The 14183-nt window shown below is 43.5% G+C and overlaps 1 protein-coding gene across 1 annotated transcript in view; it reads right to left on the reverse strand.

The window, feature by feature from the left end:
* Positions 1-12875, reverse strand: part of LOC111981881 (protein BTG3) — a 17288-nt gene extending 4413 nt beyond the window's left edge. The window contains exons 1-3 of the mRNA XM_024013369.2: positions 12785-12875; positions 11988-12194; positions 11662-11799 (exon numbers count right to left, since the gene is read on the reverse strand). Of these exons, the coding sequence (XP_023869137.1) occupies positions 11662-11799; positions 11988-12160 (311 nt within the window). The 5' untranslated portion in view covers positions 12161-12194; positions 12785-12875. The remainder of the gene's footprint in view (positions 1-11661; positions 11800-11987; positions 12195-12784) is intronic.
* Positions 12876-14183: the final 1308 nt, after the last annotated feature.

The raw sequence follows: 14183 nt of genomic DNA on the forward strand, positions 1-14183 counted from the left end.
TTTTAATTTTTGGTGATTTTAATATTCATATGGAGAAGTCCACAGACCCACTCCAAAAGTCTTTCGGAGCCATCATCGACTCAGTGGGTTTTGTCCAACATGTCTCTGGACCTACTCACTGCCACAGTCATACTCTGGACCTAGTTTTGTCCCATGGAATAAATGTTGTAGATCTTAATGTTTTTCCTCATAATCCTGGACTGTCGGACCACCATTTTATTACGTTTGCAATCGCAACAAATAATCTGCTCAGACCCCAACCAAGGAGCATCAAAAGTCGTGCTATAAATTCTCAGACAACACAAAAATTCCTTGACGCCCTTCCATACTCCTTCTGCCTACCCAAGGACGTCAGAGGACAAAAATCAGTTAACCACCTAACTGAGGAACTCAATTTAACCTTGCGCAATACCCTAGATGCAGTTGCACCCCTAAAAACGAAAAACATTTGTCATAAGAAACTAGCTCCCTGGTATACAGAAAATACCCGAGCTTTGAAGCAAGCTTCCAGAAAATTGGAACGGAAATGGCGCCACACCAAACTGGAAGTCTTCCGACTAGCTTGGAAAGACAGTACCGTGCAGTACCGAAGAGCCCTCACTGCTGCTCGATCATCCTACTTTTCCAACTTAATTGAGGAAAATAAGAACAATCCAAAATTTCTTTTTGATACGGTTGCAAAGCTAACTAAAAAGCAGCATTCCCCAAGAGAGGATGGCTTTCACTTCAGCAGTAATAAATTAATGAACTTCTTTGAGGAAAAAATCATGATCATTAGAAAGCAAATTACGGACTCCTCTTTAAATCTGCATATTCCTCCAGGGCTTAGCTGTCCTGGATCTGCACAGCTCTGCCAGGGCCTGGGATCGGGAGAGACACTTAAGTGTTTTAGTACTAGATCTCTTGACACAATGATGAAAATAATCATGGCCTCTAAACCTTCAAGCTGCATACTGGATCCTATTCCTACTAAACTACTGAAAGAGCTGCTTCCTGTGCTTGGCCCTCCTATGTTGAACATAATAAACGGCTCTCTATCCACCGGATGTGTACCAAACTCACTAAAAGTGGCAGTAATAAAGCCTCTCTTGAAAAAGCCAAACCTTGACCCGGAAAATATAAAAAACTATCGGCCTATATCGAATCTTCCATTCCTATCAAAAATTTTWGAAAAAGCTGTTGCGCAGCAACTCACTGCCTTACTGAAGACAAACAATGTATACGAAATGCTTCAGTCTGGTTTTAGACCCAATCATAGCACTGAGACTGCACTTGTGAAGGTGGTAAATGACCTTTTAATGGCGTCAGACCGAGGCTCTGCATCTGTCCTCGTGCTACTAGACCTTAGTGCTGCCTTTGACACCATCGATCACCACATTCTTTTGGAGAGACTGGAAACCCAAATTGGTCTACACGGACAAGTTCTGGCCTGGTTTAGATCTTACCTGTCGGAAAGATATCAGTTTGTCTCTGTGAATGGTTTGTCCTCTGACAAATCAACTGTACATTTCGGTGTTCCACAAGGTTCTGTTTTAGGACCACTATTGTTTTCACCTCTTGGGGATGTTATTCGAAAACATAATGTTAACTTTCACTGCTATGYGGATGACACACAGCTGTACATTTCAATGAAACATGGTGAAGCCCCAAAATTGCCCTCGCTAGAAGCCTGTGTTTCAGACATAAGGAAGTGGATGGCTGCAAACTTTCTACTTTTAAACTCGGACAAAACAGAGATGCTTGTTCTAGGTCCCAAGAAACAAAGATCTTCTGTTAAATATGACAATTAATCTTGATGGTTGTAAAGTCGTCTCAAATAAAACTGTGAAGGACCTCGGCGTTACTCTTGACCCTGATCTCTCTTTTGACGAACATATCAAGACTGTTTCAAGGACAGCTTTTTTCCATCTACGTAACATTGCAAAAATCAGATATTTTCTGTCCAAAAATGATGCAGAAAAATTAATCCATGCATTTGTTACTTCTAGGTTAGACTAGTGCAATGCTCTACTTTCCGGCTACCCGGATAAAGCTCTAAATAAACTTCAGTTAGTGCTACATACGGCTGCTAGAATCCTGACTAGAACCAAGACATTTGATCATATTACTCCAGTGCAAGCTTCCCTACACTGGCTTCYTGTTAAGGCAAGGGCTGATTTCAAGGTTTTACTGTTAACCTATAAAGCGTTACATGGGCTTGCTCCTACCTATCTTTCCGAGTTGGTCCTGCCGTACATACCTATACGTACGCTACGGTCACAAGACGCAGGCCTCCTAATTGTCCCTAGAATTTCTAAGCCAAAACAGCGGGAGGCAGGGCTTTCTCCTATAGATCTCCATTTTTATGGAACGTCTGCCTACCCATGTGAGAACGCAGACTCGGTCTCAACCTTTAAGTCTTTACTGAAGACTTATCTCTTCAGTAGGTCATATGATTGAGTGTGTCTGGCCCAGGAGTGTGAAGGTGAACGGAAAGGCTCTGGAGCAACGAACCCCCTTGCGTCTCTGCCGGCCGGTTCCCCTCTCTCCACTGGATTCTCTGCCTCTAACCCTTTACAGGGGCTGAGTCACTGGCTTCTGGTGCTCTTTCATGCCGTCCCTAGGAGGGGTGCGTCACTTGAGTGGGTTGAGTTACTGACGTGATCTTCCTGTCTGGGTTGGCGCCCCCCTTGGTTTGTGCTGTGGTGGAGATTTGTGGGCTATACTCGGCCTTGTCTCAGGATTGTAAGTTGGTGGTTGAGGTATCCCTCTAGTGGTGGGGGCTGTGCTTTGGCAAAGTGGGTGGGGTTATATCCTTCCTTTTGGCCCTGTCCGGGGGTTCTTCTGATGGGGCCACAGTGTCTCCTGACCCCTCCTGTCTCAGCCTCCAGTATTTATGCTGCAGTAGTTTGTGTCGGGGGGCTAGGGTCAGTTGGTTTACCTGGAGTACTTCTTCTTATCCAGTGTCCTGTGTGAATTTAAGTATGCTCTCTCTAATTCTCTCTTCTCTCTTTCTCTCTCTCTCGAGAACCTGAGCCCTAGGACCATACGTCAGGCAACCGGGCATGATGACCCTTGCTGTCCCCAGTCCGCCTGGCCTTGCTGCTATTCCAGTTTCAACTGTTCTGCCTGCGGTTATGGAACCCCTACCTGTCCCAGACCTGCTGTTTTCAACTCTTAATATCGGCTATGAAAAGCCAACGAATTTATTCCTGATTATTATTTGACCATGCTTGTCATTTATGAACATTTTGAAAATCTTGGCTCTCTCTAATTCTCTCTTCTCTTTCTCTCTCTCGGAGGACCTGACCTGGACCATACGTCGGAATACCGGGTGACTCCTTGCTGTCCCCAGTCGCACCTGGCTTGCTGCTATTCCAGTTTCAACTGTTCTGCCTGCGGTTATGGAACCGCCACCTGTCCCAGACCTGCTATTTTCAACTCTTAATGACCAGCTATGAAAAGCCAACTGAAAATTATTCATGATTATTATTTGACCATGCTTGTCACTTATGAATATTTTGAACATCTTGGSATTGAATCTAAATTTGCCCAGCATATTAGCTATCGATGTAACGTTTGGCGGCGCCTAATCAGTCAGTGCTGTACCTGCCTGGCTGAGTGGCAGTATGGATGGAATACGCGAGCTCGCCTAGTAACCACAGCGTGAAACACACGAGGAAAATAAAACTGTAGTCTGACAGGAAAATAATTTGCAAGACCAACATTTTTTCTAATATATTTCTTAAAACATTTGATCATTATCTATTCTCCGCTCATTTTAATTCAAGAACTTTAAAGTACCAACAGTGGCTTGCGAAAGTATTCACCCCATTGGCATTTTTCCTATTTTGTTGCCTTACAACCTGGAATGAATTAAAATAGATTTTTTGGGGGAGGGTTGTATCATCTGATTTACACAACATGCCTACCACTTTGAAGATGCTAAATATTTATTGTGAAACAAGAAATTAGCCCCCCCCAAAAAACAAATTGACTGTGCATAAACTTTCACCCCCCCAAAGTCAATACTTCGTAGAGCCACCTTTTGCAGCAATTACAGCTGCAAGTCTCTTGGGGGTATAACTCAAAAGCTTGGCACATCTAGCCACTGGGACTTTTGCCCATTCTTCAAGGCTAAACTGTTCCAGCTCCTTCAATTTGGATGGGTTCYGCTGGTGTACAGCAAACTTTAGGTCATACCACAGATTCTCAATTGGATTGAGGTCTGGGCTTTGACTAGGCCATTCCAAGACATTTAAAATGTTCCCCCTTACACCACTCAAGTGCTGCTTTAGCAGTATGCTTAGGGTCATTGTCCTGCTGGAAGGTGAACCCCTGTCCCAGACACAAATCTCTGGAAGACAGAAACAGGTTTCCCCCTTAAGAATTTCCCTGTATTTAGCGCCATCCATCATTCCTTCAATTCTGACCAGTTTCCCAGTCCCTGCCGATGAAAAACATCCCCACAGCATGATGCTGCCACTACCATGCTTCACTGTGGGGATGGTGTTTGGGGTGATGAAAGGTGTCGGGGTGGTGCCAGACATAGCGTTTTCCTTGATGGCCAAAAATATCTAATTTTAGTCACGTCTGACCAGAGTACCTTCTATATATATTTGGGGACTCTCCCACATGCCTTCTGGCGAACACCAAACGGGTTTGCTTATTTTTTCCCCCTTGACCACTCTTCCGTAAAGCCCAGCTCTATGGAGTGTACGGCTTAAAGTGGTCCTATGGACAGATACTCCAATCTCAGCTGTGGAGCTTTGCAGCTCCTTCAAGCTTATCTTTGGTGTCATTGTTGCCTCTGATTAATGCCCTCCTTGCCTGGTCCGTGAGTTTTGGTGGGCGGCCCCTCTTGGCAGGTTTGTTGTGGTGCCATATTATTTCAAAAACAAATTATAATAATAATAATAATAATAATAATAATAATAATAATGGAGCTCCGTGGGATGTTCAAAGTTTCAGATTTTTTTTATAACTCAACCCTTCTCCACAACTTTGTCCCTGACCTGTTTGGAGAGCTCCTTGGTCTTCATGGTGCCGCTTGCTTGGTGGTGCCCCTTGCTTGGTGGTGTTGCAGGCGCTGGGGCCTTTCAGAACATGTGTATATATATACACACACTGAGATCATGTTACACTTGAAGGGGGGCTAACATTTTTTTAAATTTATTTCACTTCAAAATTAGGAGTATTTTGTATGTCCATTACATGAAATCCAAATAAATATCCATTTAAATTACAGGTTGTAATGCAAGAAAATAGGAAAACACCAAGGGGGATGAATACTTTTGCAAGGAACTGTATTCCAGTACTTGAATTTCAGAGTGCCAAATTCAAGTACTTTAAGCACCTTGTGCGAACCCTGTACAGCTGTGAATGTAATGCATGTCAGTGTTTTGCAGGATTCGCCGCTTTCGACTGCTTGTACAAATGATATTAAGTTTGGCAAAACCTCTAGTTGCAACCTAGACAACCCAACGATGTCCACAAAACTGAGAAGCCTGTGATTTGTCACAAAATAATCCCGTCTTGCAGGGACATCATTCATCAGTCTATATAAACTATTTAAACTTTAAACTATTTAAAATGCCCTTTACGTTACAGTTTATGAAGTCAAACGCATTTCAAAACACTTTGTGGACACTGCAAGGAACATGTTCCAATATCAAACAGCTTTAAGTCTGTGTCGTCTGCAAGGACAGATGTGAATTCTCTGTAAAACTTAAGGTTAACATTTGGTCCATCCATCAAAATGTATAGAGGGTGAGAAATGTGAAGTTTATCTGCCAACTCTGGAGAGACAGTCCTTAGTTGTGCCATGTCCCATGAAGGATGAGTCCAGGTAGTGTGTGGTAACCTTGTTGCTAGTGGGGGTCTAAAAACCTTACGTGGACATCCTTCAGCGGAACTGTTTTTTTCTTCTTCCAACAATTCGTCAAAAAGCAGCACATAACCATTGTTTTTGGCAACTTGTCCAGGAGGTGGTGCCGAAAGTAATGTGCAAGACCATGATTGATCACGTAGGCCGTTTTCTCCTCCCTACAGGCATATGAATTGGCAGTAGCACTGTCAGGAAACATCCAGGGGGAAATTGTGGCATTGTCCTCTGCACTTTTGCAGGAGTAGTGGGCGACACTTCAATGTCCATAGGATCTCTGCGCATCATGAATCACAGAACAGGGCTCCGGCCAGCCGAGCGGAAATGGAGGAAAACTCGCCTCCCTGCGGACCTGGCATCCTTTCACTCCCTCCTCTCTACATTCTCCTCTTCTGTCTCTGCTGCTAAAGCCAATTTCTACCACTCTAAATTCCAAGCATCTGCCTCTAACCCTAGGAAGCTCTTTGCCACCTTCTCCTCCCTCCTGAATCCTCCTCCCCCTCCTCCATCTCTGCTGATGACTTCGTCAACCATTTTGAAAAGAAGGTCGACGACATCCGATCCTCGTTTGCTAAGTCAAACGACACCGCTGGTTCTGCTCACACTGCCCTACCCTGTGCTTTGACCTCTTTCTCCCTCTCTCTCCAGATGAAATCTCGCGTCTTGTGACGGCCGGCCGCCCAACAACCTGCCCGCTTGACCCTATCCTCCTCTCTTCCAGACCATTTCTGGAGACCTTCTCCTTACCTCACCTCGCTCATCAACTCATCCTTGACCGCTGGCTACGTCCCTTCCGTCTTCAAGAGAGCGAGAGTTGCACCCTTCTGAAAAAACCTACACTCGATCCCTCCGATGTCAACAACTACAGACAGTATCCCTTCTTTCTTTTCTCTCCAAATCTTGAACGTGCCGTCCTTGCAGCTCTCCTGCTATCTCTCTCAGAATGACTTCTTGATCCAAATCAGTCAGGTTTCAAGACTAGTCATTCAACTGAGACTGCTCTTCTCTGTGTCACGGAGGCGCTCCGCACTGCTAAAGCTAACTCTCTCTCCTCTGCTCTCATCCTTCAGACCTATCGGTCCTTTGATACTGTGAACCATCAGATCCTCCTCTCCACCCTCTCCGAGCTGGGCATCTCCGGCGCGGCCCACGCTTGGATTGCGTCCTACCTGACAGGTCGCTCTACCAGGTGGCGTGGAGAGAATCTGTCTCCGCACACGTGCTCTCACCACTGGTGTCCCCCAGGCTCTGTTCTAGGCCCTCTCCTATTCTCGCTATACACCAAGTCATTGGTCTGTCATATCCTCACATGGCTCTCCTATCATTGCTATGCAGACGACACACAATTAATCTTCTCCTTTCCCCCTCTGATAACCAGGTGGTGAATCGCATCTCTGCATGTCTGGCAGACATATCATGTTGGATGACGGATCACCCTTCAAGCTGAACCTCGGCAAGACGGAGCTGCTCTTCCTCCCGGGAAGGACTGCCCGTTCCGATCTCGCCATCACGGTTGACAACTCCATTGTGTCCTCCTCCCAGAGTGCTAAGAACCTTGGCGTGATCCTGGACAACACCCTGTCGTTCCAACTAACATCAAGGCGGTGACCCGTTCCTGTAGTTTCATGCTCTACAACATTCGCAGAGTACGACCCTGCCTCACGCAGGAAGCGGCGCAGGCCTAATCCAGGCACTTGTCATCTCCGTCTGGATTACTGCAACTCGCTGTTGCTGGGCTCCCTGCCTGTGCCATTAAACCCCTACAACTCATCCAGAACGCCGCAGCCCGTCTGGTGTTCAACTTCCCAAGTTCTCTCACATCACCCCGCTCCTCCGCTCTCTCCACTGGCTTCCAGTTGAAGCTCGCATCCGCTACAAGACCATGGTGCTTGCCTACGGAGCTGTGAGGGAACGGCACCTCCGTACCTTCAGGCTCTGATCAGCCCTACACCCAAACAAGGGCACTGCGTTCATCCACCTCTGGCCTGCTCGCCTCCCTACCTCTGAGGAAGTACAGTTCCCGCTCAGCCCAGTCCAAAACTGTTCGCTGCTCTGGCACCCCAATGGTGGAACAAACTCCCCCGACGCCAGGTCAGCGGAGTCAATCACCACCTTCCGGAGACACCTGAACCCCACCTCTTTAAGGAATACCTAGGATAGGATAAAGTAATCCTTCTAACCCCCCCCCCCTTAAAAGAGTTAGATGCACTATTGTAAAGTGGTTGTTCCACTGGATATCATAAGGTGAATGCACCAATTTGTAAGTCGCTCTGGATAAGAGCGTCTGCTAAATGACTTAAATGTAATGTAAATGTAATTGTTTCGGACCCATGAAGAGAGCTTTGAAAAGAACTCAGGTGGAGGATTCTGAAAGCAATACAATTCTACTTATGTTAGGTTGTATTTGTAAAGGAATATCCCTTTACTTGACATTCATACTGAGTGCACAAAACATTAAGGCCACCTGTTTCAATGAAATAGAATGACTAGATGATTCCACGTGAAAGCTATGATGCCATATTGATACAACTTGTTAAATCCACTTCAAATCAGTGTAGATTAATGGGAAAAGACATACTAGAAGGATTTTTAAGCCCTGAAACAATTGAGACATGGAGTGCATATGTGTGCCATTCAGAGGGTGAATGGGCAAGAGAAAAGATGTACAGTTGAAGTCTACATACACTTATGTTGGAGTCATTAAAACTCGTTTTTCAATCACTCCACATTTTTCTTGTTAACAAACTATAGCTTTGGCAAGTCGGTTAGGACATCTACTTTTTGCATGACAAGTAATTTTATTAACAATTTTTTACAGATTATTTCACTGTATCACAATTCTAGCAGGTCAGAAGTTTACATACACTAAGTTGACAGTGCCTTTAACAACTTGGAAAATTCCAGAAAATTATGTCATGGCTTTGAAGCTTCTGATAGGCTAATTGACATAATTTGAGTCAATTGGAGGTGTACCTGTGGATGCATTTCAAGGCCTACCTTCAAACTCGTATTTCAAGGCCTACCTTCAAACTCTGTGCCTCTTTGCTTGACATCATGGGAAAATCAAAAGAAACCAGTCAAGACCTAAAAAAAAAAATAATAATAATAAAGTCGACCTCCACAAGTCTGGTTCATCCTTGGGAGCAATTTCCAAACGCCTGAAGGTACCACGTTCATCTGTACAAACAAAAGTATGCAAGCATAAACACCATGGGAGGACACAGCCGTCATACTGCTCAGGAAGGAGCATGAACGTACTTTGATGCGAAAAATTCAAAGGAGCATGAACGTACTTTGATGCGAAAAATTCAAATCAATCTCAGAACAGCAGCAAAGGATATTGTGAAGATGCTGGAGGAAATAGGTACAAAAGTATCTATATCCACAGTAAAACGAGTCCTATATCGACATAACCTGAAAGGCMGCTCAGCAAGGAAGCAGCCACTGCTCCAAAACCGCCATAAAAAAAGCCAGACTATGGTTTGCAACTGCACATGGGGACAAAGATCGTACTTTTTGGAGAAATGTCCTCTGGTCTGATGAAACAAAAATAGAACAGTTTGAACATAAAGACCATTGTTATGTTTGGAGGAAAAGGGGGAGGCTTGCAAGCCGAAGAAAACCATCCCAACCGTGAAGCACGGGGATGGCAGCATCATGTTGTGGGGGTGCTTTGCTGCATGAAGAACTGGTGCACTTCACAAAATAGATGGTATCATGAGGTAAAAAAATTGTGGGGGTATATTGAAGCAACATCTCAAGACATCAGTCAGGAAGTTGAAGCTTGGTCACAAAGGGGTCTTCCAAATGGACAATGATCCCAAGCATACTTCCAAAGTAGTGTCAAAATGGTTTAAGGACAACAAAGTCAAGGTATTGGAGTGGCCATCACAAAGCCTTGACCTCAATCCTATAGAACATGTGTGGGCAGAACTGAAAAAGTATGTGCGAGCAAGGAGGCTTACAAACCTGACTCAGTTACACCAGCTCTGTCAGGAGGAATGGGCCAAAATTCACCCAACGTATTGTGGGAAGCTTGTGGAAGGCTACCCGAAACATTTGACCCAAGTTAAACAATTTAAAGGCAATGCTACCAAATACTAATTGAGTGTACTTTATTTTAAGAATGTGAAATGTCAATGCTTTTATTTATTTCATAACATTCTCAGTGGGTCAGAAGTTTACATAACATTCTCAGTGGGTCAGAAGTGTATGTAAACTTCTGACCCACTGAGAATGTTATGAAATAAATAAAAGCTGAAATAAATCATTGACATTTCACATTCTTAAAATAAAGTGGTGATCCTAACTGACCTAAGACAGGGAATTTTTACTCAGATTAAATGTTTGGAATTGTGAAAAACTGAGTTTAAATGTATTTGGCTAAGGTGTATGTAAACTTACGACTTCAACTGTAAGTGCCTTTGAAACGGGTATGGTAGTGCAACCCAATATTAGGAAGGTGCCCTTAATGATTTGTACGCTCAGTGTATATCCAACTACCTCTTACATTTAATCTTCAACCCTTAAACACATAGCCTATGCTACATACATTTTAAATGTTCCCTTCAAGCCAATGCCTGTAGCTATATTACCTTCGAACAGACATTAAACAAACATATAGAACAATGGTAATGAAAACCATGGTTTAAAGATAAATGTATTAAATGTCTAACGTTATAGCTTGCCATTAGGTGCAGCTGTAGAAACTACTTTCAGCAACAATGGTGCTGAATGATGATGCCTAGTTCAGCAGATCTTGGCTGGCTTTGATGGAAAAATGTACTGTCCTGTATCCAGAAATTAACAGTGGTAGAGTTTGCAAACATTTGGCCAGCTAGTTAGCTTGCAAACAGACTACTCAATGTTAGTTAGCTCACTATTTTAGCCAAGTTGGCTAACATCATTGTGCCCAAATCATTCAACACTCAATATCCCATATCAACAGCCTTGAACGAGGCATAGATAAAGTGCTATAGTTATCTAGATATTCTGTAATACTCCAGCTTCAGTTCACTTAGCTAATAAAACTAACTAGCTAGCAGGTAAACTCCAGCTTGCTAACGTTAGCTAGTAGGCTAGCTAGCTCTTTCCATTATTCAAATGTAGCTAACAGAAGTAATTCACGTTTGTAACGTTTCTTTACCGGTTGGTCTGGTTGTGCTGTTGCTGCTGAAGCTCTGGAGGTTGTTGCAGAGAAAAAGTCACAATGTAGAACTGGTGCCAGCCCGGGCTGCAGCTTTATGTCTTTCCCCCTTCATGTAGCTCTTCGGGGCAGATTCACCCATGCTCGCAATGGCAACATCTTTGATGCATTTTTCACACCTTGCATGATGTGGGTTGGTTGGGTCTGGCAAAACCCATTCATAAAACATCAATATCCTGCCAGGCAGAATTTAATCTATATTTGCCTGGCATTTTAGCTGTCGATGTGACCTTTTGGCAGAGCCTCATCAGTCAGCTCTGTACCTCCCTGGTTGAGTGGCAGTGTGAGTGGAATGATCAAACTCGCCTGGCAACCTGAGCGTAAATCACGTGAGCGGGAAAAAACGCCTGGAAATTAATTCTTAAGACCAATACATGTAATATTATTCATATTAACAAATTTTAAGATTTCCTGCTCTCATTTTTATTCAAGTACCAACTTGAGAAAATGTCTGATTTTCAAGATATTCCAGTACTTGAATTTCAGAGTACTTCGAGCACCTTGTGCGAACCCTGCGACTGCCCATCTCCCAAAGTGTGCACTCCCGCCAGCCAATGCTTACACCAATTCAATGGTTTTAAATAAGACTGACCTGCAGCACACCTCCCCTGGATCCACCCACAGGGTGAGTTCTCTGGGCAGGCCAAGGTCCTTGTACTGAACCCCACTCTCCTGGCAGGCGCGCAGCAGCTCTGGATCCTCCCTCTGCAACCTGTTCACTCGAATACACCTGCAAAGTAGTAGAGTATGCAATAGACCTTCAATAACTCCAATCATACAAATCACTGCATATCCAAAACATACCATATTCTTCATAGGGCATTATGCCCTAGACTAGAGGTTGATAAAGCTACTGATATGGTAATCAAGATAGGGGGAGCAAGGCCACAGACAGGCATCTGATCCATAGTTAGTTACCTGAAGGCCTGTCCTTTGCTGGGGTTGTCAGGATACCAATGCCCCCTGAACTTCTCCTGCAGGGCAACAGTCAACCGCTCCCCAAACAAGTCCACTTTCTGGGTATCCAACCTTTCCACCTTCTTGATCAGTCTTTTCAGGAAAAACACCACTGCTGCAATCTCTTTCATCATGTTTCACTGATGTGCTGTAACGATGGTCCAACTTCTGGAAATATGAGAAATAGTAGCACAAATTGACCAGAAACAGTAAACTCACAAACAAGTTAATAGCCTAGAAACAGCGGTTTCATCCATCAATTAATCTCCAAAATCCATGAACTATGTAGCAAGCAAAGCCTACCTAGCAACAGAAAACAAGCTGACAATAATTCGTTGAAAGTAAATATTCAACTAATTTAGTGGGTTAACCATTGTTAAATCCAAACGACATTCCAGTCTGGCGGGACATCTTCCAGAAAGGCGCGCTGTGATGCATTATTTCCGTTTAGCCATGTGACTGCCAATCATTCATAGCTGGCTAACTGTGTTAGCCATCAACAAAACCCAGACAAAAACTGAACTATATACATAACCGAGGTATATATTAATTGCAGGTGTTTGTGACAAAACTTTTCAAGTGAAGTAACCTTAACGTTATCCTTGCTAACTACTGTAGCTAAATAAAGAGAAAAAGTTCAAAAAGCATGTTATTAATAATAAATTCGTCGGGCAACTAGCTAAGTAAACTTTTTAAACTACACATCAAAACACGTTATTTGATTATCCAAAATAACAATTAAAAGGCCATCATATTACCGTAATTCCTGTTCATCACCATGTGGAAAACTGTTGCCAGCTTAGCTCATGACTGTCTAAACCTCCGTATGTGAGCATAACCTGCCCCTGGCAGCGGTGGGCGCGTTTTCTGAACTAGCCCTACGTCACGGTCGTCACTAATTATTACAGTCACAGAGTCATAATTGTGGCTAAACCCCGCCTATTTCTACAATGTCTCTTTTTATAATGATTTTAAACCAAACCGCAACCAAACTGCTAACATTATGCCTAACCTTAACATTAAATTAAGACCAAAAAGCACATTTTTATTTTAATGAATCTTTACGATATAGCCTATTTTGACTTTGTGGATGTGGTAACTAGTGACGATCCGACGTCATCCCCAGTGAGCAACGCGACTAAAATGGCTGACTTGAAATTTATTTATTTATTTATTTCACCTTTATTTAACCAGGTAGGCAAATTGAGAACACGTTCTCATTTACAATTGCGACCTGGCCAAGATAAAGCAAAGCAGTTCGATACATACAACAACACATAGTTACACATGGAGTAAAACAAACATACAGTCAATAATACAGTGAAAAATAAGTCTATATACAATGTGAGCAAGTGAGGTGAGATAAGGGAGGTGAAGGCAAACAAAATATATATAAAAATAAATAAAAATATAAAAAGGATGGGGGAGAAATACAATATAGCAAGTAAAAAAAAACACTGGAATGTTGGTTGCAGTGGAAGAAATGCAAAGTAGGAGAGAGATAATGGGGTGCAAATGAGAAAAATAATAAATGAATACAGTAGTAAAGAGTATTGTGGGCTAAATTATAGATGGCTATGTACAGGTGCAGTAATCATGAGCTGCTTTGACAGCTGTGTGCTAAAGCTAGTGAGGGAGATAAGTGTTTCCAGTTTCAGAGATTTTTGTAGTTTGTTCCGTCATTGGCAGCAGAGAACTGGAAGGAGAGGCGGCCAAAGGAGGAATTGGTTTTGGGTGACCAGAAGAGATTACCTGCTGGAGCGCGTGCTACAGGTAGTGCTGCTATGGTGCCAGCGAGCTGAGATAGGGGACTTACCTAGCAGGTCTTGTAGATGACCTGGAGCCAGTGGGTTTGCGACGAGTATGAAGCGAGGCCAGCCAACGAGATGTACAGGTCGCAGTGGTGGGTAGTGTAAGGGGCTTTGGGCAAAACGGATTGGGCACTGGGTAGATGATCCATTATTGAGTAGGGGAATTGGAGCTATTCTAATGACATCACCGAAGTCGAGGATTGTAAGGAGTCAGTTTGAAAGTAGTGTTTGGCAGCATGATAAGGATGATTTTGTGCGGAATAGGAAGCGATTCTAGATTTTAACTTGGATTGGAGATTTGATGGAGTCTGGAAGGAAGTTTCAGTTCTACCAGACACTATAATTT

This window comes from Salvelinus sp. IW2-2015, linkage group LG20 (assembly GCF_002910315.2).
Source record: "Salvelinus sp. IW2-2015 linkage group LG20, ASM291031v2, whole genome shotgun sequence".
NCBI lineage: Eukaryota > Metazoa > Chordata > Actinopteri > Salmoniformes > Salmonidae > Salvelinus > Salvelinus sp. IW2-2015.